This window comes from Phoca vitulina, unplaced genomic scaffold (assembly GCF_004348235.1).
Source record: "Phoca vitulina isolate PV1807 unplaced genomic scaffold, GSC_HSeal_1.0 scaffold63, whole genome shotgun sequence".
Taxonomy (NCBI): Eukaryota; Metazoa; Chordata; class Mammalia; order Carnivora; family Phocidae; genus Phoca; species Phoca vitulina.
The window spans coordinates 8,341,877-8,367,744 of NW_022589766.1; the positions used below are offsets into that span (position 1 = coordinate 8,341,877).

Here is a 25,868-nt window from a genome sequence, read left to right on the forward strand (position 1 = left end):
ACATGGATGTGCTGGAAGGATGACACCTGAATTTCTCCAGGAGAGGGCATGGAAGTTTTGAATCCCTCCATTCTCTTCTCCTAGACCTTGCCCTATGCATGTCTTCCACTGGGCTGTTCCTGTGTTGTATCCTTTATAATAAAAAAAGTAATTGTTTAAGTATCGTGTTTTCAACAAGTTCTGTGTCATTCTAGCAAATTATTGCACTTGAAGGAGGGTTGTGGGAACCCTTGAATCTGTAGCCAGGTTAGACAGAAGTTATGATAGCTTGGGGACGTGTGATGCAAGGGCAGTCTTGTTGGGTATCTTGCCCTTTAACTTATGGGATCTGATGCTAACTCCAGGTAGTATGCCAGAATTAAATTAAACTATAGGACACCCGGTTGGTGTCAAGAGAATTGGTGTCAGAATGCAGTGTTTATTCTTTGTCAGGCATTGTGACATGTGTTATTTTATGTAATACTCACTATAGCTAGGTAGCTTCTGGTTTTATCATCCTTGTTTTATAGATAAAGTGAAGTTTTTAAAAAGTCATATAACTTGCCCAGAGTCAGAGCTGGAAGTAAGAAACCCAGTGCTCTCTGTTTGTAAAGTCCTTATTTAACCCTTTATGCTGAGCCCCTTCTCAATTGGAGGGTTGGAACCTTACCATCTCTCCTGTCTGGGAGCTGTGGACTGAGGACTGCTTTTTTACATCACTTTTGAGCTCAGGCACTTGCAATTTTCCATTATGGTAGGATGGAACCCACACTCCTTAGGCAGCTAGCTGTTCAAGATTCACTACAGTTCATCAGTTTCAAACTAATAATACTGTCCCAGTCTTTATAGAGAACAAAAGAAAACAAACATGTCTTGTGTTTCTTGGATTGGCCACTCAGTGTGTATCTCCAGTGAACTGCATTGGAAATAGAGGATATATCTTCCAGTTCCTTATAAACTATAATAGAGAAGTCAGAATATATTAAAAGAATGTCAGTATAAAAATAGCACATGATGACCAAATGAGCCGTACAGATAATGAAATGCTTCTGGAATTCAAAAGAGCAGTTTATGGAGCAAATGTATTTTGAGTATGGTGTTGAAGAGATGGTAGGATTTTGATAATTGGCTGGGGAAGAGTATCCTTCTAGGCAGGAAGCCTATGAGTAAAAAAAGAATGGAGGAGGTTGATGGACATATACTGAAAGGTGGTGTTGATGGCAGTGAAGACGTCAGTTTATCTGGAGGGGAATGTTTTCTGAAGCCAGGACCTGCTACCTGTCTCAAAATATGTCTTCAAAAGCTCCAGCATATTGATTTAACTAACTGAACTTGTGCTAAAACTTTGTTCTTTGAAGCTAGAGTTGTTTGAAATTAGCCATCCTCAGGCCAACCTAGGTGATCAGGACAGGCGATCATGTTGGTTAATACCAATTTTACTTAAAAATAAGGTGTAAATACAATTGAGAATTACCTTTTTATCTGTCACCTGAGCTGACCAAGGGTATTTCAAACTATACAAGTTTGAAAGTATATTTAGTAGTGCAACGTCAGAATAAATAGATTAAAAATAACCAGTCCGAAGGAAATAGCATTCTTTATGTTGGGTAAGTTTGGGTGACTATGTTTTTTTTTTTTTTTTTTTTAAAGATTTTATTTATTTATTCGAGAGAGAGAATGAGATAGAGAGAGAGAGAGCATGAGAGGGGGGAAGGGTCAGGGGGAGAAGCAGACTCCCTGCTGAGCAGGGAGCCCGATGTGGGACTCGATCCTGGGACTCCAGGATCATGACCTGAGCCGAAGGCAGTCGCTCAACCAACTGAGCCACCCAGGTGCCCCTGGGTGACTATGTTTTTAAAAGTCTTCTTTGTACATGAACTCACTACATTGTTTTACATTCAATTTCCTATATTCTGTAGAGTTTGAATTGATTCTATTGGTTCCTGACCAGTTAACGATTTATTGGTCATCTGGGTCCCCATTTAGAAAAATGTTAATTGATTGTTTCAATTTTATAAGTAATATTTATGCATTTTAGAAAACAAGAAATGTATAAAATACAGCTCAAAATCCTTTTGTACTACTTTTGCTTATGTAGTTGCTTATACAATTTTGTAGTCTTGTTATGAGGATTTTCCCATGTTGTAAGATTTTTTTGAAAATACAGCTTCTATTAATATGTAAACATATTATGTATCTTATGAGTTTGTTTGTTTTTCTTTAAATAAAACCAGAATAATTTAATTACCATTTTAAAGTACTTTTTTCACTTAATGTATCATGGCTAGCTTTCTAAATGACAGCTTAGATTGGTGTACATCATTCTTTTCAGTGGCTGCCTATATTCCATTGTAGGCATAGACCCTTAGGTAGGCATTTCTCCATTGGTGGACATTTATACTCTTTCGACTTTTCACCCACAAATAGTGCTTCAGTGAGCATTTTCATACGTATTTTTACTTGTATGAGTACTTATGTAGAATAGAGTATTAGAAATGGAATTATTAGGTAAAAATGTATTTGCCTTTTCAAAAGGGCTCTGTCAGTTTTACTCTTGGTAATAGTATGTTTTAAGGATCCGTGTTTCTCTATGCCTTCACTTTTGCTAGGTATTATCACTGTCCTACATGAAGAGGTGATAGTGGGAAATGTGGCATCACATTGCTTTGATTTGATTTCTTTTTCTTTTTCTTTTTTTAGTTTCTTTTCATATGTGACTGATTCTTTGCTCATTTTATCCTATTGTATTTTCTAATTCTTAATGCTTTCATATTTTACATATAACTCTTTAATTCATCTGGGGTTTATTTTGATTTTGTGAAATGAAAACTACTTGATTCTGGAGGAGATTCATGGGCTAGTAGGCCTTGAAATCACGTATCTGGAAAAATTTAGAAGATAAAAATAAATTTTGCTGCTTTTGGAAAGTAGTTCATTTCAAATTAATTAAAAAAAAAAAACGTAATTCATTATTACCCAACTCTATGAAGTGTGTTGGGGAAATAAGGAAAGTCCTGCCAACAAAAAGACCCCTCCTTACCAACATAGAAGTGAGAGAAAACTCAATTTATTGTTGAGTATGCATGCCAGCTGCATGCATGTAGATTGTTCAGGAGAGAGTACGAAATTTGCATATCATTTGTTCATGTTTACAATAAAATAGACATGTAAGACTTCTTTTATATTCTTGAGAGACAAATGGGTGCTGCCGTAATAGTCTCCTGCACACCTGGTGATAGATTCCTGAGGTAATTTCAGAGATAGTGTTTGTAGTTCTGAGGGTCAGAAGGCTGTGATGTTGTATTATAAAATCTGGAAACTAATAAGATTATCAATTCCTGATCAAAAGGTTTGGCATATGTTTTTAAGGAGACGTGCTGTGGTAGGCTCCAAAAAGAGATCTAAGTTCTGATCCCTGGAACCTGTGAATGTTACCTTATATGGCCAAAAAGGGTCTTTGCAGATATGATTAAGTTGAGGATCTTGAGGTGCAGAAGTTATTCTGGATTATCTGGGTGAGTCCTAAAGACCCACGTATATCCTTATAAGAGGGAGGCAGAAGAATATTATACACAAACACAGAAGAGTAGGAGGCAATGTGATGACCAAGGAGACAGATTGGAGTGATGGGACCACAAGGCAAGGATTTCTGGCAGCCACCAGAAGCTGGAGGAGGCAAGGAATGGATTCTCCCCTAGAGCCTTTGGCCTCACTGACACCTTGATTTGCCCTACTGATACTGATTTCAGATTTTTAGCCTCTAGACCTGTGAAAGAATAGATTTCTGGTGTTTTTAGCTATCAAGTAATTCGTTATAGCAGCTATAGGAAACTATATATACATGTGTATGTAGAACTTCTGAATTTTAAACAAGCTCCCCAGGTAGTTTGGATACATATCATATGTGTTTGAGAACTACAAGTTTTGTTTATCCTTAATTTTTTTTCATTATTTAGGAGAGTTTAAAAATTCCAAATCATTAGGGTTCTTTGTTTTGAATTTATTACTAATTCTTAGTTTTGTTGTATAGTAATTGGAAAATGTGTCCTGTAAAATTGAGATTTCCATTATGGCTTAACAATCAGTTTTTAGGGTGCCTGGGTGGCTCAGTTGGTTAAGCTGACTGCCTTTGGCTCAGGTCATGATCTGGAGTCCCAGGATTGAGTCCCTCATTGGGCTCCCTACTCAGCAGGGAGTCTGCTTCTCCCTCTGCCCCTCACCCCTCTCAGGCTCTCTCTTTCTCTCATTCTCTCTCTCTCAAATAAATAAATAAAATCTTAAAAAAAAAAAAACCCAATCAGTTTTTATAAATGACCTCCACTCTGGATACTTGGAAAAAAGATAGGCTGTAATATTTGGTATCTGTCTATTGATGTTTTTTAAATTGAGGTGAAATTCACATATCCTAAAATTCACCATTTTAAAGTGAGCAAATCAGTGGCATTTAGTACATTCACAGTGTTGTGCCACCACCACCTCTGTCTAGTTCCAAAACACTTCTTCAACTCAGAAGGAAACTATACCTTTAAGCAGGTACTTCTCTTTTTTCCCCAGCCCCTGGCAACCACTAATCTGCTTTCGGTCTCTGTGGATTTGCCAATTCTGGATATTTCATATAAATAGAATCCTATGATATGTGACCTTTTGACTCCTGCTTTTTTTTACTTAGCATAATGTTTTTGAGGTTTATCCATATTGTAGCTTATATCAGTACTTGATTCATCTTTAAGGCTGAGAATATTTCCCATGTATATACCACAATTTGTTTTGCCATTCATCCACTGATGGACATTTGAGTTGTCCCTACCTTTTGGCTGTGGTGAATAATGCTGCTTTTATAAACATTTGTGGACAAGTATTTTGAGTACCTGTTTCTCCAGTCCTTCTTGGTAGATACCTAGGAGTGGAATTGCTGTGGGTGATTTAGTCATTCTATATTTAACTTTTTGAGAACTGCCAACCTGTTTTCCACAGCAGCTGTGTTTTATATTCTCACCGGCAATGTTTAAGCATTCCACATTTTCCATGACTTCACCATTACTTGTTATTTTCCATTTTTAAAATATGGCCATCCTTGTTAGGTATATAGTGCTATCTCACTGTGGTTTTGATTAGCATTTCCCTAATGACAATGACTGTGAGCATCTTTTCATGTGCTTAATGACTGTTTGTATATTGTCTTTGGAGAAATGTCTATTTACATTGTTTGCCCATTTTAAAGATTATTTCTTTAAGAGGTGGGGGGCATGAGCAGCCGTGAAGGGAGGGAAAGGGAGAGAGACAATCTCAAACTGACTCCATGCTGAGTGTGGAGCCAGACACGGGGTGCAGTCTCACAACCCTGAGATCATGACCTGAGCTGAAATCAAGAGTCAGACGCTCAACCAACTAAGCCACCCAGGTGCCCCATTCTTTGCCCATTTTAGAAAGTTGTTTGTCTTTTTGTTTTTGAGTTGTGAGAGTTCCTTTCTGGATACTAGACCCTTGATTTGCAAAAATTTCTTCATTCTGTGGGTTGTCTTTTACTTTGTTGATAGTGTCCTTTGATGTACAAAAGTTTTAAAATTTTGATTAAGTCCAATTTATCAACTTTTTTCTTTTGTTGCTAGGGCTTGTAGTGTCATAGTTAAGAATCCATTGTCAAATCTGAAGTCATGAAGATTTACCTGCATGTTTTCTTCTAACAGTTTTATAGTTTTAGCTCTTGCATTCAAGTTGTTAATCCATTTATTTTGTCTATGGTACGTTATAGAGGTCAACTTCATTTTTTGCATGTGGGTGTCCACTTAGTACCATTTGTTGCAGACTATTTTTTCCCCATTGAATGGTCTTGGCACCCTTGTTAAAAACCAATTGGTCATAAATGTATGGGTTTATTTCTGGATTCTCTCAATTCTTTTCCACTGATCCGCGTGTCTCTCCTTACGCCAGTATCACAGTGTTTTGATTATTGTAAGCTTTGTAGTAAGATTTTAAGTTGGGAAGTGTGATCCTTCAGCTTTGTTCTTCCTTTTCAGTACTGTTTGGCTACTTGAGACACTTTGCAATTCTATGTGAGTTTGAGGATCAGCTTTTTTATTTCTGCAAAAAAAGGCCATTGGAATTTTGATAGAAACTGCATTAAATCTGTAGATTTATCTTAGGGGGAAAGTTTTCAGTCTTTCACTCTTAAGGATGGGCTTTTCATAAATACCCTTTTTTTTTTCTTTTAAACAAATTTTTCAAAATGGAGTTAATTGTAAAACTTTGAACTTGTTTAAAAGTTTTGCCAGTTTATGGGAGGTAGTCTCAAAATTGAGAACAGAAGAAATTTTTACATGTTAATAATTTTTGTATTTAGTGCATACATGGTCAGGAATATACAGAAAATATTTATGGAAAAGAGGGAAAAAGGGGACAGGACCTTCAGACCTCATTGAATACAGGGTTTTACTCCCTGAACTGTTGCAGTTGACAATTACATCTACTTCTAAGACTTCGCTTTTATTACTGGGTTGTGAAAAAGTAAGATTGAGACTTTTAAAAGTTTTTCATGTGTTAATTTTTTCCTTAATTTGGAATAAATTTTTATAAATATTGGTTGTTGTTGTTTTTTCCCCCTGAGGCCTACACAGGAGGAAAGGACCATGGACCTATGGATGCGTCAGAAATTGCTCAGAAAAATGGAAACCTGTTTGTTTGTTTTGTTATAAAAATGGAAGTGCCCTTAGAGTCAGAATACACATTGTTCTTGTACTTGGTAAATTGCCTTAATACATGAATTCTCTATAGACATTTTAAGGGCATTCAGGTAAGTTTTGTGCAAAATATTTTTGATAGGCCAGATCTTAGAAATATTGTTTTGCAGAGAGTCAGGAGATATTACCTTTCATACTCATTTCAGATATTTTCAGTTTTCTTAAATATCTTTGGGGAAAAAAGAACCCTATTAGAATAATTTTGCTTTTTTAGTCTTGCCAGCAACTCCCCTACCCTCTGAAATCTTCTGTCCCTTTGTAAGCTAATGCATTAAGTGAGACTTTTAAATCAGAGATGAGGAAAAGATTAGCTGTGGATGTGGATCAGTGTGTTGCCTAAAACTATTTTTGCATTAAACAAATTATATCTTTCTCTCCATCCTCACTGGAGTTAAAAAAAATAGTGTCACGATTTTTTGCCTCGAATATAGTTGATTTTGATGTGCAGTATATCCATGGCCTCACCAGTCAATGGAGAACAGGTGTTTCCTCTTGGAAAATAGTTTGCACACACACACACACACACACACACCACACATGCACACATACATACACACGCATACATGCATATGGGTGTGTGTATGTGCATATGGGTGTGTGTGTGTGTGTGTGTATGAGAAAGTTCTGAACAAGGGCAGGATGTATGTGTTTTTTTAATTTTTAATTTTATTTGTTTTTAAAATTTTTTATTTAAATTCAATTTAGTTAACATACAGTGTATTATTAGTTTCAGGGGTAGAATTTAGTGATTCATCAGTTGTATATAACACCCAGTGCTCATTACATCAAGTGCTCTCCTTAGTGTCCATCACCCAATTACCTTATCCCCCCATTCACCTCCCCTCCAGCAACCCTCAGTTTGTTTCCTATAGTTAAGAGTCTTTTATAATTTGCCTCCCTCTCTGATTTTGTTATTTTATTTTCCCTTCCCTTCCTCATGTTCATCTGTTTTGTTTCTTAAATTCCATATATGACTGAAATCATGGTATTTATCTTTCTCTGACTGACTTCTAGTTCCATCCACATTGTTGCAAATGGCAAGATTTCATTCTTTTTGATGGCTGAGTAATACTCCATTGTGTGTGTGTACACACACACACACACACACACATTGTGTGTGTATATATATATATACACACCACATCTTTATCCATTCATCTGTCGGTGGATATCTGGGCTCTTTCCATATTTTGGCTATTGTGGACATTGCTGCTATAAACACTGGGGTGCATGTGCCCCTTCGAATCAGTATGTTTGTATCCTTTGGATAAATACCTAGTAGTGCAACTGCTGGGTTGTAGGGTAGTTCTTTTTTGAGGAACCTCCATACTCTTTTCCAGAGTGGCTATACCAGTTTGCATTCCCACCAACACTGTAAGAGGATTCCCCTTTCTCTGCATCCTCGCCAATACCTGTTGTTTCCTGAGTTGTTCATTTTAGCTGTTCTGACCAGTGTGAGGTGGTATCTCATTGTGATTTTGATGTGTATTTCCCTGATGCTGAGTGATGTTGAGCATTTTTTCATGTGTCTGTTAGCTATCTGTATGTCTTCTTTGGAGAAATGTCTGTTCATGTTTTCGGCCCATTTCGTGACTGGGTTTTCTGTTTTTTGGGTGTTGAGTTTGATAAGTTTTTTTATAAATTTTGGATACTAGCCCTTTATGTGATATGTCATTTACAAATTCCATAGGTTGCCTTTTAGTTTTGTTGATCGTTTCCTTTGCTGTGCAAAAGCTTTTTATCTTGATGAAGTCCCAATAGTTCATTTTTGCTTTTGTTTCCCTTGCCTTTGGAGACATATCTAGCAAGAAGTTGCTGAGGCCGAGATTGAAGAGGTTGCTGCCTGTGTTCTCCTCTAGGGTTTTGATGGATTCCTGTCTCACATTTAGGTCTTTCATCCATTTTGAGTTTATTTTTGTGTATGGTGTAAGAAAGTGGTCCAGTTTCATTCTTCTGCATGTGGCTGTCCAATTTCCCCAACACCACTTGTTGAAGAGACCATCTTTTTTCCATTGGATATTCTTTCCTGCTTTATTGAAGATTAGTTGACCTAGAGTTGAGGGTCAATTTCTGGGTTCTCTATTCTGTTCCACTGATCTGTGTCTCTTTTTGTATCAGTTGTATGTGTGTGTGTTAGGCTTCTCCAGAGAAACAGAACCAGTAGGAGATAGATATGTGTATATATCTCTGTGTAAAAAATGTATTTATATATATTTATTATTTATATTATTACACATTACATATATAATTTAACAATGTTATGTTATTTATTATTACATATGTATATACATATATGTGTGTGTGGAGAGAGAGAGAGGAAAGGGAGGGAGAAAATTTATGAGAAATTGGCTTTCCTGATTATGGAGTTTGAGAAATCCCATGATCTGCTGTCTGCAAGATTGAGACTCAGGAAAGCCAGTGGCCTAATTCAGTCTGAGTCTGAAGGCCTGAGAACCAGGGGAACTGATGGTATAAATTCCAGTCCTAGAGCCAGAGAAGATGAGATGTCTCATCTAGCTCAGTGAGGTAGGAAAAAAGGGGTGAATTCTTCTTCCTCTGCATTTTGTTTTATTCAGGCCCTCAACAGATTAGATGTTGCCTACCCACATTGGAGGGGGAGATCTGTTTTTACTGAGGTCCACCAATTCAATCCTAATCTCATCTAGAAACACCTTCATAGACACATCCAGAAATAATGTACTCCCTGGCCAGTCAAATTGACATATAAAATTAGCCATCCCATTGTTCTTCTTATCAGTAGAAGGGATTGATATCTGTTATGATCCTTTTTGTTTTAGTTAGTATCTTTGGGATATAAAGGGAGCAGGTAGATGGAGAAGAATCTGGTGGCTTTAGAAACCACCAATTGTCCTGATTTGGGTCACTTACATCTGGAATATCTGCTTTGACTCTGTTACCTGTATGTTTCTCATTCCTTTACTTCCCTTTATCATTCTCGTATCATAATTCTCGATAATTTACAAAACCAAAGACTTCTGTGTTGATTTTTTTTTTTTTTTTTGCTAAAATGATATAAACATTTACCTATGTTTATGGATGGTAGATGAATGTGGATACCATCAAAGGGATGGCAAATTTTGAGAATCCTTTATAGAGCACAGACTGTCAAACTTATTTGTCTTCTGACATGAATTCTTGGTTGTTTTAACTTTTTAAAGGGAATCATTAAATGGATAGTGGAGGTGAGTGGACAGCAGCTTGCTGTGGTGGTGGTTTACTGGCTTGGCTTGACCATTTTCCACATGCTGAAGATGGGCTTTGTAGGTTCTGAAACCCAATTTCCTTGTTTCATCCAGGGCTTATGACTTCGTTCCTGCCAGTGAATTTCATAGGGGATTGATTTTTCAAAAGCCAACAACCTGTTTATTAATTTACATGGGCAGATGGACCTTTCCACTCTGATTATACTCACTGTTTAGAGTATCTTTTTGTGTTGATAATCTAAGTACCAAACAGCATCTAAGTATTGAACAGTGTCTTACCAATAGTAAAAAAGTTGACTAGTGTGTTAAATGGTAATACAATGACTTACCCAGATAGAAAAATAAACCTACGCTAAAGATTTTAATTCATAATAAATGAGAGAATCAGGCAAATGGTATAACTGATTCAAAGGAAAAAATTAAAAAAAAAAACCCACAAATGTATATCAAGTAAAGGAATGTTGAAATGGATTGCAAGTGGAGACATTAGTGGTCTGTGGGTGAGGGAAGTCAGTTGAACACTCTACCTGATAGGATAGAATCTGCATGTGAGCTGTAAAATGTCACATACAATTGGAATATGATAAGGTGGAAGGGTGTGCTATAGACAATTCCTTGTTTTCCTTGTTTTTTCTTTCTACCTATTACAGTGAGTAGGTGCTGTGAATTACGAGTGGGAGTTAGAGGATATTTGAAGATAGTTCTCTTGGACCATCCTGGAGCCTGATAAACTTTTAGAGTTGTACCATTACTTTGGTAATGAATGTGAACATTTAAAAATAATTTGGTTTTAGATTATTTAAATAATTGGTTATACACGGGTCCAGGTTTGGATTTCTTACAGAACTTGATAATTTTTTCTTTGGCACTGGGTCCTTTTATGGAAAGCTGGTGGTTACTTGGAATATGGCTGCAAGGAGCAATAATAAATGTAATTTGGTTTTGTATGCTTTTCTTTTATAAACATATAATTATTAAAATTGCTTAAAATTGTTAGGAGGCCTTATTATGGGATCGGAAAGAACCAGGCTTTATGATAATCTGAATTACTTACCTTATTGACAGGGACATGTAAGTAATGATTTCATAACCTTTTTAAAAAATTCTTCCTGTACATGTATATTAATGTGTATTTAAACAAATAACTTAAAAATTAACATACATGTATTATACAACTGGGTGCAGTGTTTCTTAGAATAAATGTTGAATGATTTTTTCTGATAGATGATTTCTCCTAATATTGTGATGCCCTCTAGTGAATTCAGCCTTTCAGATAAGAAGTTTATGAGAGTAATCAGTACAACAAAATCTTATATTCTGGTAATTAGAATTGTTCCTGTATGCCTTGTTGATATGGCAGGTTTCTGTCCCTGGAAGTGTTTCAGCAAAGATTTGATAATTTCCCAAGACTCTTATTGTTGAATTAAGTGAAATTGTTCCAGATGACTTCTAAAATCTACTTCAGCTTCAAGGTTCTAGATTCCATGTGTGTCGTTAGTCTCCAGTCAATAAATATTGAACATCCACATAGTGTTTAGCACTGTTCTGAAGGTTGTGAAGTTTTTAAAGGTAGTGTTAAGTCATGGATGTGACTTCAGGTAACTTTTGAACACATCAGTTTGGAGAAAACAGTAGTAGTTAACCTCTGTGGAATATTTGTTTTGTCCCTGGAGCTACTCAGCAGTTTACTTTATGTCATTTAATCCTCACAATAATCGTGAGGTAGGTAGCATCTTTAGTTCTACTTTACTAGTGCAGAAATTGAGACCCAGAGAGGTTAAATAATTTGCCTAAAGTCATACAGTAAGTCGTGGAACCAGGACCAGCTTACAGAAAATAATAGTGGGTAGGTAAAGGTAAATTTTTGTTGTTTATAGTTGGCAGCTCTCTGATGGGGTATTTAGTTGTCTGTAACAAGTTATCTCAGATTACTTTTGGGTACAGTATCTTTACATTGTACAAAGTTACATTACCTTTACATCTTTGCTACACTTTTGTGTGTGGTTTCTTGTTAACTTCAATGGTAGTTTTATAGTTTGTACCTAAATTTTTTAGTCCATTTAAGATTTTTGGCCTAGGGGCGCCTGGGTGGTTCAGTCCTTAAGAGTCTGCCTTTGGCTCAGGTCTTGATCCCAGGGTCCTGGGATCGAACCCCACATCAGGTTCCCTGCTTGGCGGGAAGCCTGCTTCTCCCTCTCCCACTCCCCCTGCTTATGTTCCTGCTCTCGCTATCTCTCTCTGTCAAATAAATAAATTAAAAAATCTTAAAAAAAAAAAAAGATTTTTGGCCTATCACGTACTTATTTTAAAGACTTTTTTGACAGAATGGTACAATCTTACCTTCCTAGTTTATTTTCTGTAAAATATCCATTTTTTTTTTTTATGTTGTACAGCCATTTAAAATCTTTAATCAAATTTCATAAATTACCAGCCATATTACATTCCATGATTACCTTTCTATAAACAACTTTGCTTTCTGTGTACAAATCAGTGTCAATGAAATAAAAAAATCGTATCCTAGGTGAAGAACTTTATTAACCTTGTTTAAAACATTGTTCCCAGGCTTCTTCGGCTTACTTAGCTGCAAAGAATGAATTGTGTATAAGCAAAAACTGAAAAGAGCTGCAGTGTCCAAGGGGCTTGGGCTTAAAAATATTAGAGATCTAGATTTTATCAGATCCATGAACAAAATTTTAAAAAGCAGTCATAATATAAAATAGCAGCTCCCAGTAACTTCTTCAAGTTTTATCTTCTTCAGAAGTTGACTCAATTCAGTTTGCTTCATTCTTGGAGGCTCCATCAAAATTCTCCACAAGATCTGGAACTTCATCATCATCATCCTCTCCGGTAGCAAGTGGTGCTTTTCCATCCACAGACTGTTTGGGCAGAGCTTCAGCCAGTCTTCTTAAACTAGTCAGACTGTCTACAGCAAGTTGATTTAAGATCCTGGGTAGCATTTCTGTAAGCTGCTTTGTCTCAGCATGGCCTGGAATGGTGAAAGCGTTCACGGCCAGCGATGCCTGAACTTTGGGGTTGTTAAAGTGGAGTACTGGTCCTTGGTTTGTGAACATATTCACTTCTTCAATACCAGAGATATTGTTTACCCCGAACTTCTTTAAGGAGAACTGAAGTTTTTTATCATCTGCTGTAGCCGTTCTATGAACCACCTTCTTCTTTCGGCAGGCAGTTCCTTTCCCACCAATGCGCACTTGTGCTTGCAGTTTGGTGAGTTTCTCCTGGTTCATGATAGTTTCTTTCATCTTGTTGGAGTGGAAATGGGACTGCGTGGGGGAATAGGGTTGGCGCTCAGGGGGTCTTGAGCGGACGAGCTGAGATTAGGTGCACACACACGGGCACGCAAGATGGCAGCTCTGTAAAATATCCATTCTTCAAAGTTTAGAGACTCTACTACTCATTCTTGTGCTTAAGAATTCTTTGAGGACATTTTTGACTTTTAAGGTTTCTTTTGGCCTTCAGAGTCATTTACCATCTTCTTCATTGGATTTTAATGCTAATATAGCTCTTGTCCTTTGGTTTTCATCACCTAGACTAAGCAGAAATTGATTTCTGCATTTGTTGGTAAATAATTTCATCAGGTTGGGAACTGGCTTTTTATTACCCTGGATTCTACCTATTTGTGGTATACTGGGGTCAGTGTTCGTTGTACCGAGACAATATAGCATACATCTTCACTGTAATTATTAGAAAGATAAGGTGAGCCACAAGAACAAAGGAATGTTATATTGTAATGTATGAGATAAATTTTTCTCATTTCTGGAAACTTTGTTGTCCATTCATGAAACTATTTCTTTGCTCCAGAGCTTTCCTATGTAGTTCCTAACTTGTATATATCATGTTATATATTAATAGTGACCTTAATGACCTGACTACTCCTGAAGCACCATCTCTCCTTTATTTTAGTTTTATGTGACCTAAAGACTTGATGTTATCAACATGCAGCATTATCTTTCCATTTAGAATCTAAGTGAAAAATGAGAGAGAATGTGAGAAGGAATGAAACAGGAAGCTTTCCTAATGCAAGGGGAGATGCTCAGAAGTACCCAGCCTAGGCTTTTAAGAAGGCTAGAAGGATTGAATAGGGCTCTAGTAAAGAATATTTCAGTGAATGTAGGAACTTAGAAAAATTCCATGTGACTCCATGTGCCTTTTGGTGAAGATAGAAGAACTACTTTATAGGATTTCTTTTCTTTTCTTTTCTTTTTTTTTTTTTTTTTAAGATTTTGTTTATTTGAGAGAGAGAGCATGCTTGAGAGTGCAAGCATGAGCGGGGTGGAGGGGCAGAGGGAGAAGCCAACTCCCCGGTGAGCAGGGAGCCAGATGGTAGGGCTCGAACCCAGGACTCTGGGATCATGACCTGAACTGAAGGCAGACACTTAACCAATTGAGCCACCCAGGCGCCCCTAGTTTTTGGAGTTTCTTGAGATTTTATGATTTTCCTCTTTTCCCCCTCTATTTCTCTTTGTCTTTCTCCTCCCAAGGGTTTTTATAGCATTGAAAATCTCAAGGGGTTATTTAAGGGATAGAAATTATGGGATAAGTTGTGGTTTGAATTCTGTGGCTCAGGATCTGGGAACATAAAGTGAAGAGTATTGGTGAGGGATTAAAAAAATAGGCATAAACTGGTCATAGAGGCATTTGGAAGAAAAGACAGGGAGATAGGAGTGGGTCTCTCATGGTTTATGAGAGTTAACATAAGAGATTGGTGGTATTAAGATAGAGTTTTATAGATTATTATTCCAAGTTAGGTGTGTGTTCATAGTAGTTAAAGACTGTTGCTACTAGTGCTATTTTTAGGTATGTTTAAGTCAAGTTGGCTTTTGCATACTGATCTGAAAACTTGATCACTATGTATTATACAATTTCTATGAGAAAGTGCATTCTGAATTCTAAACCTCTGACTTAAATGCAAAGTTTTGGAATGCTACCTATTCATAATTTGAGACTGTTGTATTTGTCCATATTTTGATAGAATTCCCAACTTGAGGCATTTCTAATCTGGGAACCAAAATTTTATTTGACTGTAAATTAGATAAACCCCTGTGGAATAATGATATGTATAAAAATAAATGACTTCTACCCCCAAACATCAAATCTTGTTGAATGCCACAAATTAGAGAAGATTACATTTGTTTAAAAAATTTTTACTGAAGTAACTTTGGTAACCAGAAACTACAATAATATTTGGCATAGTATTTGTAACTTAAGATTTGGTTTTATATTATGCAAGCATTAAAAAAAATCTCTGAAGATTCAGATGGCTTCTGAGTGCTGACTGTTTCACATAGGCAAGGGAAATCAAGCCTTCTGGGGTCTAGTTGGGTTGCCCCATTGCTGTGTTTCTTTGACTAAGTCATTTTCCCTTTCTAGGCCTTAGCTTCTTGATCTACAAAATAAGAATATTCATTAACAGCATTATTCATAATAGCTAAAACCTGGAAAATACTCTAATGTCTAACAGAATAGATAAATTTTGGTATATTTTTACAGTTAAATACTATACAGTAACAGAAAAGAACGGACCATTCCCACAGTTATTAATATGGATGAATCTTGCAAACATAGTTTTGAGTTAAAGAAACCAGATACAGAAGAGTATATACTTGTTGATTCCATTTTAGTAAAGTTAAAAAACAGATAACACTAACTAACTATAGTGCTAGGAGTCAAATAGTGGTTACAGTCTGATTAGGAGTAGTTAATGATTGGGAGGGAGCATTTATGAAGGAGGCTTTTGGGTTGCAGGTGATGTTCTATCTTGATCTGGGTATATTCACTTTGTAAAAATTCATCAAGCTATATACTTAGGATTTGTACGCTTCACTGTGTGCTTTATGCTTCAGTTAAAATAAGGTTGAAACTGTGCACTAAAAACACAAAAAAGAAAAAGGTAAAAGAAACAAGGTTTGAGGGGCGCCTGGGTGGCTCAGTTGGTTAAGCATCTGCCTTCGGCTCAGGTCATGGTCCCAGGGTCCTGGGATCGAGCCCTGCATCGGGCTCCCTGCTCAGTGGGAAGCCTGCTTATCCCTCTCCTGTTCCCCTGCTTGTGTTCCTGCTCTCACTATCTCTCTCTCTCTGTCAAATAAATAAATAAAATCTTAAAAAAAAGAAAACTTAAAAAAAAAAAAAAAGGTTTGAACAAGGTTCAGAATCTTAGCTATACCACTAAAAAATTATTTTAGGCAATTCATTGACCTCCCTGAATCTTAATGATTCTATAAGATGGAAGTAATACCTGCTTTCTGAATTTCAGTTGAGGTAATAAACATTTGAAAACACATTGGAGACTAGAAAATGCTCTCTGAATGTAAGGTGACATTATTTTTCTGTTATACTTTTGTGTTGTATTGTTACTCTCTTAAATAGAAAGGACCCCATATAAATTCAGAAGTGGTAAAAGGACCAAGAATTGAAAGACACTGTGATCAACTGAACCATATTTGTTTCTGCCTGCTTTTGAATTCCTGAAAAAAAAAAACATAAAATAGTAGTGGCAATTCATCTGACTTTCCTCATTTTTTATACCAAGCCATTCAGCAAGTAGTAATTGAGCTCTTTCCAAGTGTGCTGGGTTTTATGCTGAGTCTATAATAGTGAACAATATCAACATAGTTCTCACAACCATAGAACTGTAAACCTAAAATTCTGGAAGGAGTGATGGGCCGAAAACAGGAAAATAGATAAAGGAACAAAATAACTGCAGGTTGTAATGAGAGCCATAAAGGAAGCAATCAGGATTGAGGTGGAAGAGTACTACCAATGGGAACTTGCTCTACCAAGGGAAAGTAGTGGTCAGCCTTAGTGAACGCTTCTCTAAGGGGACAACACTAAGCTGACACTTAAAAGGAAGAAAGGAAGATGGTTAAGCAGCAAGTCTGAGAGGACCATTTTAGGCATCATGGACAATTTGCATAAAGCCCGGAGGCAGGAAATAGCCTGTAGGAGAACCTGACAGTAGAGAGTGGTTGGAATGTGGGTGAGGTGATATACTTGGAAAGATGAGAGGTGGGTGCCAACTCATAAAAGACTTGTAGATTTTGGGTGGGAATTTGATTTTTACTCTAGGCCCAGTGGAAAGCCATTAAAGAGTCTTAAAACAGGGAAATGATAATCGGGTTGACGTTTTACTTTTTTTTTTTGCTACAGTATGGGGAAAGGACTGGCCGTGGGTGGGGGTATGGTTTGGCCAAGAGTGAAGGAGAGGAAGTCAGTCACAACAGTTCAAGCACAAGATGATGATGGCGTGGATTAAGGTGGTGGCAATAGCCGTCGATGCAGCATGTTGGATTTAGGATGGGTATTGGAGATGGAGTTGACAGATCTCTTGCTGATTTTATTGGATTTGGGGAGTGTGAGGGAAAGGAAAGAATGAAAGATGACTCCTGGATTTCTCGTAGAGAATTGGGGTGGATGCTGATGTTGTTTATGGAGCTGGAGAGAACTGAGGGCGGAGTGGATGTGGAGGAAGGCCCGGGAAATGATGACATTTATTCTGCATGTGTTCAGTTTGATAGGACTTTGAAACACCCAAGTGTCAGGTCATCAGCTCAGTCTGAGAGTCCAGAGCTCAGGGGAGACAGTTGTGTTGGAGATATCTTTTGGAAAGGTCAGCAGGAGGATGATGGGGAGGAAGGAAGAAAGAGGAAAAGGATGGAGAGAAGACAACCGGTGTCCGACCGCTAGGCAGCCCCAGCATTTTGAGGTCCAGGAGAGGGGCAGGAGCCAACTGAGGAGACCAGGAGGGCCAGGTCAGTGGGGTCAGAGGCTAACCAGGAGGACGATGTTCACAAAAGCCAGGAGAGCCTAGCGTTTCAAGGAAGAAGTGGCCATTCATATGGAATGCTGCCAAGAGGTAGAGTGAAATGAGGACAGTGAAGTGGCCATTGGATTTGGCAGCGTGGAAGTGGACTTTTCTCCTGAAGTGGTTTCAGTGGAATGGTAGAGGCCAAAAGCTGGACTGAAGAGGGAATGGGAAGTGAGAGACTGTGTGTGTTGTGGTGCATTTCTCTGTTGGGTAGTCACGAAACGTATATGAGGAATCTTAAAAAGCCAGTCAGTAAACTTGGGGGTTTGCTTTCTTTCCCCATAAATGGCTGTAGGAAGTTAGCATTGGCCTTTAGCCTCCCAGTAATTTTCCTTTGGTTAACATTTGATTGTTCATTTTTAAAAGCTTCTGAATTTCATAGGTGGCTTCCATTTTAGAGTAAAATCAAATGTTCAATCTGTGTTAACTTGTAGAGTTAGTATTGTATTAAATTAAAACTTGGAGTATTTACCTTTTCAGGAAAGTAATTATAAGCCTTGGAAATTATGCAAGGACTATTTCATCTTGAAACACTTAGAAATTCATTTTGGTTTTTTGTAATTACAGTGTTTCGGTAAGAGAGACATCTAAACAGGGATTGCATTTGGCAGTTATGTACATGTTCTTGTTCTAAACTAAGCACTGTTTCTGCGGTTTAGACTTTTCTTTTATAAATAGAATTTTAATCCATGTAGGTTAAATTTTTTCCAGGCATGTTATAATTAGTACTGGCTACAACTTAATCCTAAAATGTGTATGAGAAATTTAATAATATCTTTTTTTTTTTTTAAGATTTTATTTATTTGACAGAGAGAGACAGTGAGAGAGGGAACACAAGCAGGGGAAACTGCAGAGGGAGAGGGAGAAGCAGGATCCCCACCGAGCAGGGAGGCCGATGCGGGACTCGATCCCAGGACCCCGGGATCATGACCTGAGCCGAAGACAGACGCTTATCGACTGAGCCACCCAGGCGCCCCGAAATTTAATAATATCTTATAAGCACTCCTTCCATTAAATGAAAGCAAGTAGAAATTATTTGAATATTTAAAAAATCCTGTTTTTTCGTAACAGTGTGGAAAAGCTAGTATGGCTACCTAAAAAGAAGTTAATACGTTGCCTGCTTGGTCCTGTCACTGGGAATGATATAACTTATGTTTTGCAGACACATGATCTTATATACCACGACAGCTCATTCATAAATTCTCTTGAATGCATTAATGCAGTTACCCAGACGAAAAGTATTGTTGTAGGATCTACTTTCCAAATGTGATTGTCCTGCCAATTCAGGCCCACTGCACTGACCAACACATAGACTTGCTTAAATTCTAAGAACAGGGTAGTTTGGATTATAGGAAATTGTTCAGGAGACTTGTTAAGAAGCATCTTCTCTGGAGTAAGATACATCTGGGGGTCTCAGTTTTTTAATCTCTGGGTTATCAAAAATAAGGAAAGTCTGAAAAAACTGTCACGGCCAAAAGGAGCCTAGGGAGACATGATGACTAAATATAATATGGTATCCCGATGGGATCCTGAAACAGAAGAAAGACATTAGATAAATACTAAGGAAATCTAAATAAAGTCTAGATTTTAGTTGATAAAAATGTACCTATTGGTTCATTAATTGTGGTAAATGTACCATACTAACATAGGATATTAATAATGGGGGAAACTAGCTATGGGGTATATGGGAGTTCTATACTATCAATATAATTGTGTAAATTTAAAACTTCTAAAGCAAAAAGTTTATTAAAAAAATGTGGGGTAGGAAATATTTTTATAAACATTGTTGGAAGATACAGCCCATCACACTTTCAGGACTCTGGTGGATCTCAGTTTCCTTATCTTTAAAATGGGGTTATGATAGTACTTCCCTCCATAGGGTTGTTGTGTGGATTAAATGAGGTAATGCAAGTGCCTGGCATACTGTCTGGCATGGTAAATGCTCAACAAATGCTATTAAACAGTAATGAATGGTGACAACTCATTTAAAATTTTTTTAAATGTCTGCATAAGAAAAAAGCATATTCATATTTGATGGAGTTGGAAGAAGTTTGGCTTTGCCAAATTAGAATTAATTTAAGGCCTAACCACTTTGAACCTGAACTACTATATCATCCATCCTTATTTTTTTCTGCAGTTTGTCCCTGCCTCCTCCATGTAGTAGTTGGAATTGGCAACACTAAATGTGCATGTGTTTTAAAATGTAATTTGCATATTCTTACAGAATTTTGGAGATTCCCGGTTGCTTTAATTTGAATTTAAAACTGAAACCCTTAATGGATTTTAAAGGCAATTCTGCTTTCCTTTTCTCAAGCCTGGAAGACCATAGACATGGGAAAGAATATTGAACAAGGAATTAGGAGACCTCACTTTTAGCCCCAAGTCTGGCTTTAAATAGTTAGGTTTGGGGCAGTTTCTTTCACCTTTAGAAACTTAGTTTTCTAATTGGTAAAATAGGAGATTGGACTAAATGATTTGTAGTTGTGAAGTTGACTTACATTGACATCCAGTTGAGAAGTGCACTCAGAGCTCTTTGGGAGGCTTTACTCTTCCAGGGTTGCCTCACAAGAAAATTGTCCTTGCCTTGTGTTTACATCTCATTTTCAATCAGCTGTATATTACTCTGCTTGATGATTCATTATATTCTCTATAGCGGGCCCCACGTGACTCCTTAATTGCTTTAAAACCTCAAACCCGCTTTCCAAGTTTGAAGATTTGTTGCTATTCGTTGAGGATAATCACTAGAATGCGCTGAAGGTTCTGTAGGGATTTCTTGAAAAGAAGTTGGAAAAATATTTTAAGTATAGCATTGTTGGAATAAGTATTAGAGCCTCCCAAGTCCGTCTTTTTGAAGCATACAGGCCTCATTTGGAAATAATGACTTCTCATATTTCCTTTTAAGTTGATTTACTTTATGGGACTTCCATTGTACTCTGTGACCCTAGATTTGAGACTATTTTAAATTTTCAGTGTTTACTCAATGTCATATAACTGTTAGATTTTCTAATAACCAATATTTTTTATTGTCATTTTAAGATAGTAGCACTAGAAGAGTATGATAGGCAAGAGCTGTGTTTGTGCAGAATAAAATCCCTAGTGTACATCTAGTTTCTGTTTCTTTGTCCATGAGCTTAAGGGAAAGCTAAAGCTTACCCATACATTTAATAAATCTCAGCCATCAAATTTTAATATGACTAAAACTGGTATGATCAGCATGTTTAGTATGTGCATGTCTAAGTACATATGAGTAACATATTTGCCAGATAGTTTTTAAAAAGTGATTTCATTTTTAAATAATTAAACTTAAGTATTTATCAAATACGATTTCATTTTTTCAAATATGTGGTAAGTTAAATTTTAGCAAGCTGAAATTCTATTTGTAGAAATAATTTTGCCACAGTAATGGTACGTGTGTGTTAAATTTTTAAAGAGCAGTAACTCTCAGTTAAGCAGAAAGTTCTTTAGAACCTGACAAATTATCCAAACTAACAGACTGCTATGTGGTAGAAGTATTTTTTGATAATAATTCGACTTAGGCTGATCTTTCTCCAATGAATATTGAATATTTTCCATGGAAAGCATTGTGATAAGAGATATATATGACTATTGGAAACCATTAACTTTAGAAATTATCAGCAGATGTTTTCCTTGCATGGTTGATTTCATTTAGTTTGGTCACTCCTTAGCTTAATTCTAAACTAACTGGAAAGATGCATGGCTAACATTTGCACAAATGTTTGGAACTTACTGAGGCATATAGCAGGTTTCCAATAAATGGAATTTGCACCTTTTATATTTCTCTAACAGGTTTTTTTTTTCTCTTTATTTTTAAGGAGGTATGCTGTGCAGTGTCATCTTTTTTCAAACCTTGCCATTTGTGGTATATAGGGGATAAGGTAGAAAAAGTGATTTTTTATAGAAGTTTGGTTTTATTAGAGGCTAATAAAAATTAGCTTTCTGTCTTTAATAAGCACATATTTCCATTGGTCATAAGTAGTTCTAAGGGTTTGCTTTCTTTAGTGTTGAACACTCTTTTATTCTAAATAAAATTCTTATTTTTATCTCCTGGTTGAATGATGACATTTGAATTTCTCTAGCAAAAAGAGAATTTTACTTTTTTTATTGCTATTTTTAATGGTATCTAACATTCCCCCCCAATCTATGGTAAATAATTAGAATAGTGTATTATATCATTTTTAGATTAAAAGTAGTTATTTTAGAAAAGGAAATTTTGAGTTAATTCTATAGTAGATTGTTTTTTAGTTTGCCAATTTATTGCTTTCTTAAGCCCCCATTTTTGAGTTTAATATTTGTCATATATGTTATATATTTATATATTAGTTTGAAGTTGGGTCCAGAAGAGTCAACTGTTTTTTTTTTCCCCCAATCTTTGGGGCACGTGTTTTGAGTACATTTTATATATGTAAGACTTTCTCCCTACTCTCAGGTAACTCTTGTTTTTTATATTTAAACTCTTATGGCTATTTAGGAGTAATAAGTCTTTTCTAATTTGTTAGAAAATATTAAGCATTAAAATTATATAATGAACTGGAAAGTGCAAGTAAAATCCCCATTGCCTACAAGGCAGAGACTGAATTTGTTATAGTCAGGAAAGGGCATTATCTTAGAACTGTTGATAGCCTTAACTGTCATGTTTAAAAGCATTTTTTAATATAAAAATTAAACCATGAAAGTTTGATGTCACATTTTATGTAAGTCATAGAAAATTGTATTAGAAACATGCTGTAATTAATTTAGCATCATTAACGGGTTATCTCCTTGTACTTGTTTTTTTCACTTCGCTGTAGACTGTTAGAAACTTTGACATCTATTGGGATTCATCTTCAGTTTACATTTGGGAGCCATTGATCTAACCAACCTCGTCTTCTCTCACCACTCTTCAGAAATAGCCAGGCTTGTCCTCTCGCTCTTCTGGCCTGTTGCTTAGTTTTGACTTGCTTGTTTTTGTTCATGTGGTTCCTTCGTTTCCGGTTTCATGCCACTTATCCTTCATGGTTCATTTCAAATCCTCCTTGTGGCAGAGACTCTTGTTCTTCCCCTCTTCCTAAGCCCGGAGGTAGCTCTTGGTTCCCGTGTGACTGAGTTTCCCCCACTAGAATGTGAGTAGAAATGATGTGTTGCTGTTCTTGGTGCTTTTCCTCTTCTGCTGGCTGGATGTGTACCATAATGTGGAACCAGGGGGATGAGCCACAGTGGAAGCAACCTAGATCCCTGAATGACTGTGTGGAAGAGAGTTGTCTGCCAGCCTGAACCTTCCTCCCTACCTCATTATTACTGTATATGGAAGAAATAAACTAGTGTGGGAAGCCATTGCACATTGGTTCTGTTGTTACCTTGGTTTCATGGACTCTGATAACCGTACTTCCTCTAGGAGCCAGTTTCTGACTATTCCAGTTCACATAGATTATTGTTTTTTCTCCCCACATTCTATGGTGTTTAGAAGGTGTTTGCTATTCACATATTTTTTTAAAAAATGAGAAACAAAAGCAGAAAAACAAAGGTAGCATTTATTTAATTTGTGCACGACTGGCTCACACATACTGTAGGCTTTTGGAAGAAAATGACTGTCTTATATTTCTTTGATATTCTCCATGGTACACAGGTTAGGCATTCAGTAAAGGCCTCAAGGAATGAAAACTTCGGAACAAATCTTTAAATGTGGCATAGATATTGGCATCTGCAATGGTGTTAAATTAGTTAACTTCATTTATTTTAGTTTTCTCTAGTTAGACTTTTATTTTAAAGGAAAAAAATGTTGGGGCGCCTGGGTGGCTCAGTCGGTTAAGCGTCTGCCTTCAGCTCGGGTCATGATCCCAGGGTCCTGGGATCGAGCCCGCATTGGGCTTCCTGCTCAGCAGGGAGTCTGCTTCTCCCCTCTGCCTCTGCCTGCTGCTCTGCCTGCTTATGCTCTCTCTCTGTCAAAAATAAATAAAAATCTTTAAAAAAAATAAATAAAGGAGAAAAATGTTACAGAGAACCCATAATTTAATAAATTAGAACAAAGGTCTTACAAGCTAGTGAAATTTGTAGTAGTGAAGCTACTTCCGTTGCTCTCCTCTCCTTCCCCTTTTCCCTCTATAATCGTTAAACTTTTACAGCAGGGTCATGTTCTAGGCCCAGTAAGACAACAATCATTACCCCCTTTGGAGTTTACAGACAATAAACAGCAAACATTTGGAATGCTAAATGTGATCAGTATCTAGAGAAAAACAAAGTGGGGGGTAGGGGCTGAGGGTGCAGGCAGCAGGCGAGATGATGCTCGAAGTGTGTGTTGCGTGGGCGTGGTGTTATAGTGTTCAGTTGGGTGTCAGGGAAGACCTTTCTGGGAAAGTGACCTTTGGGTTAAGGTCACTTAACCCTTAAGGTCTTAAGTCACTTAAGGTCTATTCACCAGGTGAATAGAAATGATGTGGCTAACTGGAAAAAGAGCGAGTGAATAGACCACAAGTGCTCTTCAGCCTGAGGTAAGAGTGATGAAACTGTTCTAAAATTGACTGTGTGATGTTGCACCACTCTGTGCGTGAATGTTGTATATGTGAATTATATCTCAGTAAAGTGGTTAAAAAGAAAACATCAGAGCTTTAGAGGTCTTCAACATCAACCCAGGGGGAAACCCTTCTCCTTACTGCTGTCTTTAGAAATGTTCGGCTGTAGAGTAGTAGTTACTACCGTAAATCACACGAATTACATTCCAGTCAGACCCAGGTACTGTGTGAAGCACAATAATCATTATGAATATTAGTAAATTTGTATCAGAATACTTTGGCCGTAAGTTTTTAAAAATCCCAACACTAAAATCTGGTCATGTATGTGCACTTTTATGGTTTGCTGCTAAAGTAATAGTTGATTATTGTCCCTTTAATAATAACTTGGGGGGAAAAGGTAATGTCGGCTTTGTGCTCAGTAATGACCGATTTGGGGATGGAGACCGTGCTGACTTTGCAGGGCAGTTGCCTGAGAGTTCTGCTTTTAGAATCATGCTTGCTTTCTGTTTGCTTTTGATGGTTTATATTCAGAACAGCCTGATTGTAGTAGGCTGTCTCCCTGGATCTTGCTTTTTCAGATCCTGGCTCTTAGATACTATCTTTCATTTTTTTTTCCTCTGGAAATAATCTTTAACATATTGTTTCCTTTGTATCACAAGTTCACCTAGATCCCACCCACCTAGGCAGCATGGATTTAGATCTTTCCTCTTAGATACTTAGAATCTTAGAGCTAGAAAGTTCAGAGTTAATAGATCTATAGTCAGTGCAAAGCTTGTATTAGATTCTTACCAGTCCTTAATTCTGTCCTTGAGGTCTTTTTCCTATACCATGAGTGTATTTCCATGAGGAATTAACAATGCTCATAAAGCAGCTTCTGTTGACCCTAAGGAGATTCTTTAGATTCTGTTACAATGTTTAAAATTATAGACTTAAAATTTGTATCTTATTAAAAAAATCATCTAATCATTTTTCTCAGTGTGTAATTACTCTTCGCCAGAGGACCAGTTTTCCTTTGTGCTGATTAAATTATCAAGTCACTCTGTTGTCGAGTTGAGAACAGTTGACCTCCCGTGTAGTTCTAGGCCTGGCTGTACCACTAACTCACTCCGTGACCTTGGCAAGTAGCTTAATCTGACCAAAGACAAAACTTGTATTTCAGAGGTGGATTTGGTAAATGGTAGATTTGATAAGCAGGACTCCCCCCGCCCCCCATGAAGGGATTTTATACAGAGAATACAACTCACAAGGTGTGAGTAAAATGACAGAAAACAAATGAAATGTTACGTGTTTTACCTTCCAGGACCCTGTGTGGAGGAAGGGAGGAAGGGGAGGGATCCCCACTGCAAGAAGGAGTGCCCTTCACAGCTTCTTACCGCACAGCCCGGTGCAGTGGGGAAAGAACCAGCTCTGTGTCAAATGGTTCTAGGTAGAAAGGGCAGTTCTGCCCCGCAGGTCTTTGTAAGACACGGGTGGGGAGTGCTCTGTAAAGTCAGCCTGGTCTGAAGAGAGCCATTCAAGGCTCTGGCTGCTTATGTACAGGGAAACCCACTGTTGCTCTTAAAACATTGTAAAAAGGTGGTCATACACTTACCTTTCCGAT

The 25,868-nt window shown here is 37.2% G+C and overlaps 2 protein-coding genes across 3 annotated transcripts in view; one reads left to right on the forward strand and one right to left on the reverse strand.

Moving 5' to 3' along the window:
* LCLAT1 (lysocardiolipin acyltransferase 1) overlaps window positions 1-25,868 on the forward strand; it is a 197,815-nt gene that overhangs the window by 18,440 nt on the left and 153,507 nt on the right. The window lies entirely within an intron of this gene.
* Window positions 12,659-14,166, reverse strand: LOC116623946 (transcription factor BTF3-like). The gene has a single exon (XM_032391460.1). The coding sequence runs from the start codon at window positions 13,198-13,200 to the stop codon at window positions 12,712-12,714; it is 489 nt and encodes a 162-aa protein (XP_032247351.1). The 5' UTR covers window positions 13,201-14,166; the 3' UTR covers window positions 12,659-12,711.

Excerpts from the sequence above, each read along its gene's own strand:
- LOC116623946 (XM_032391460.1), bottom strand. The coding sequence starts at position 13,200 with ATGAAAGAAACTATCATGAACCAGGAGAAACTCACCAAACTGCAAGCA.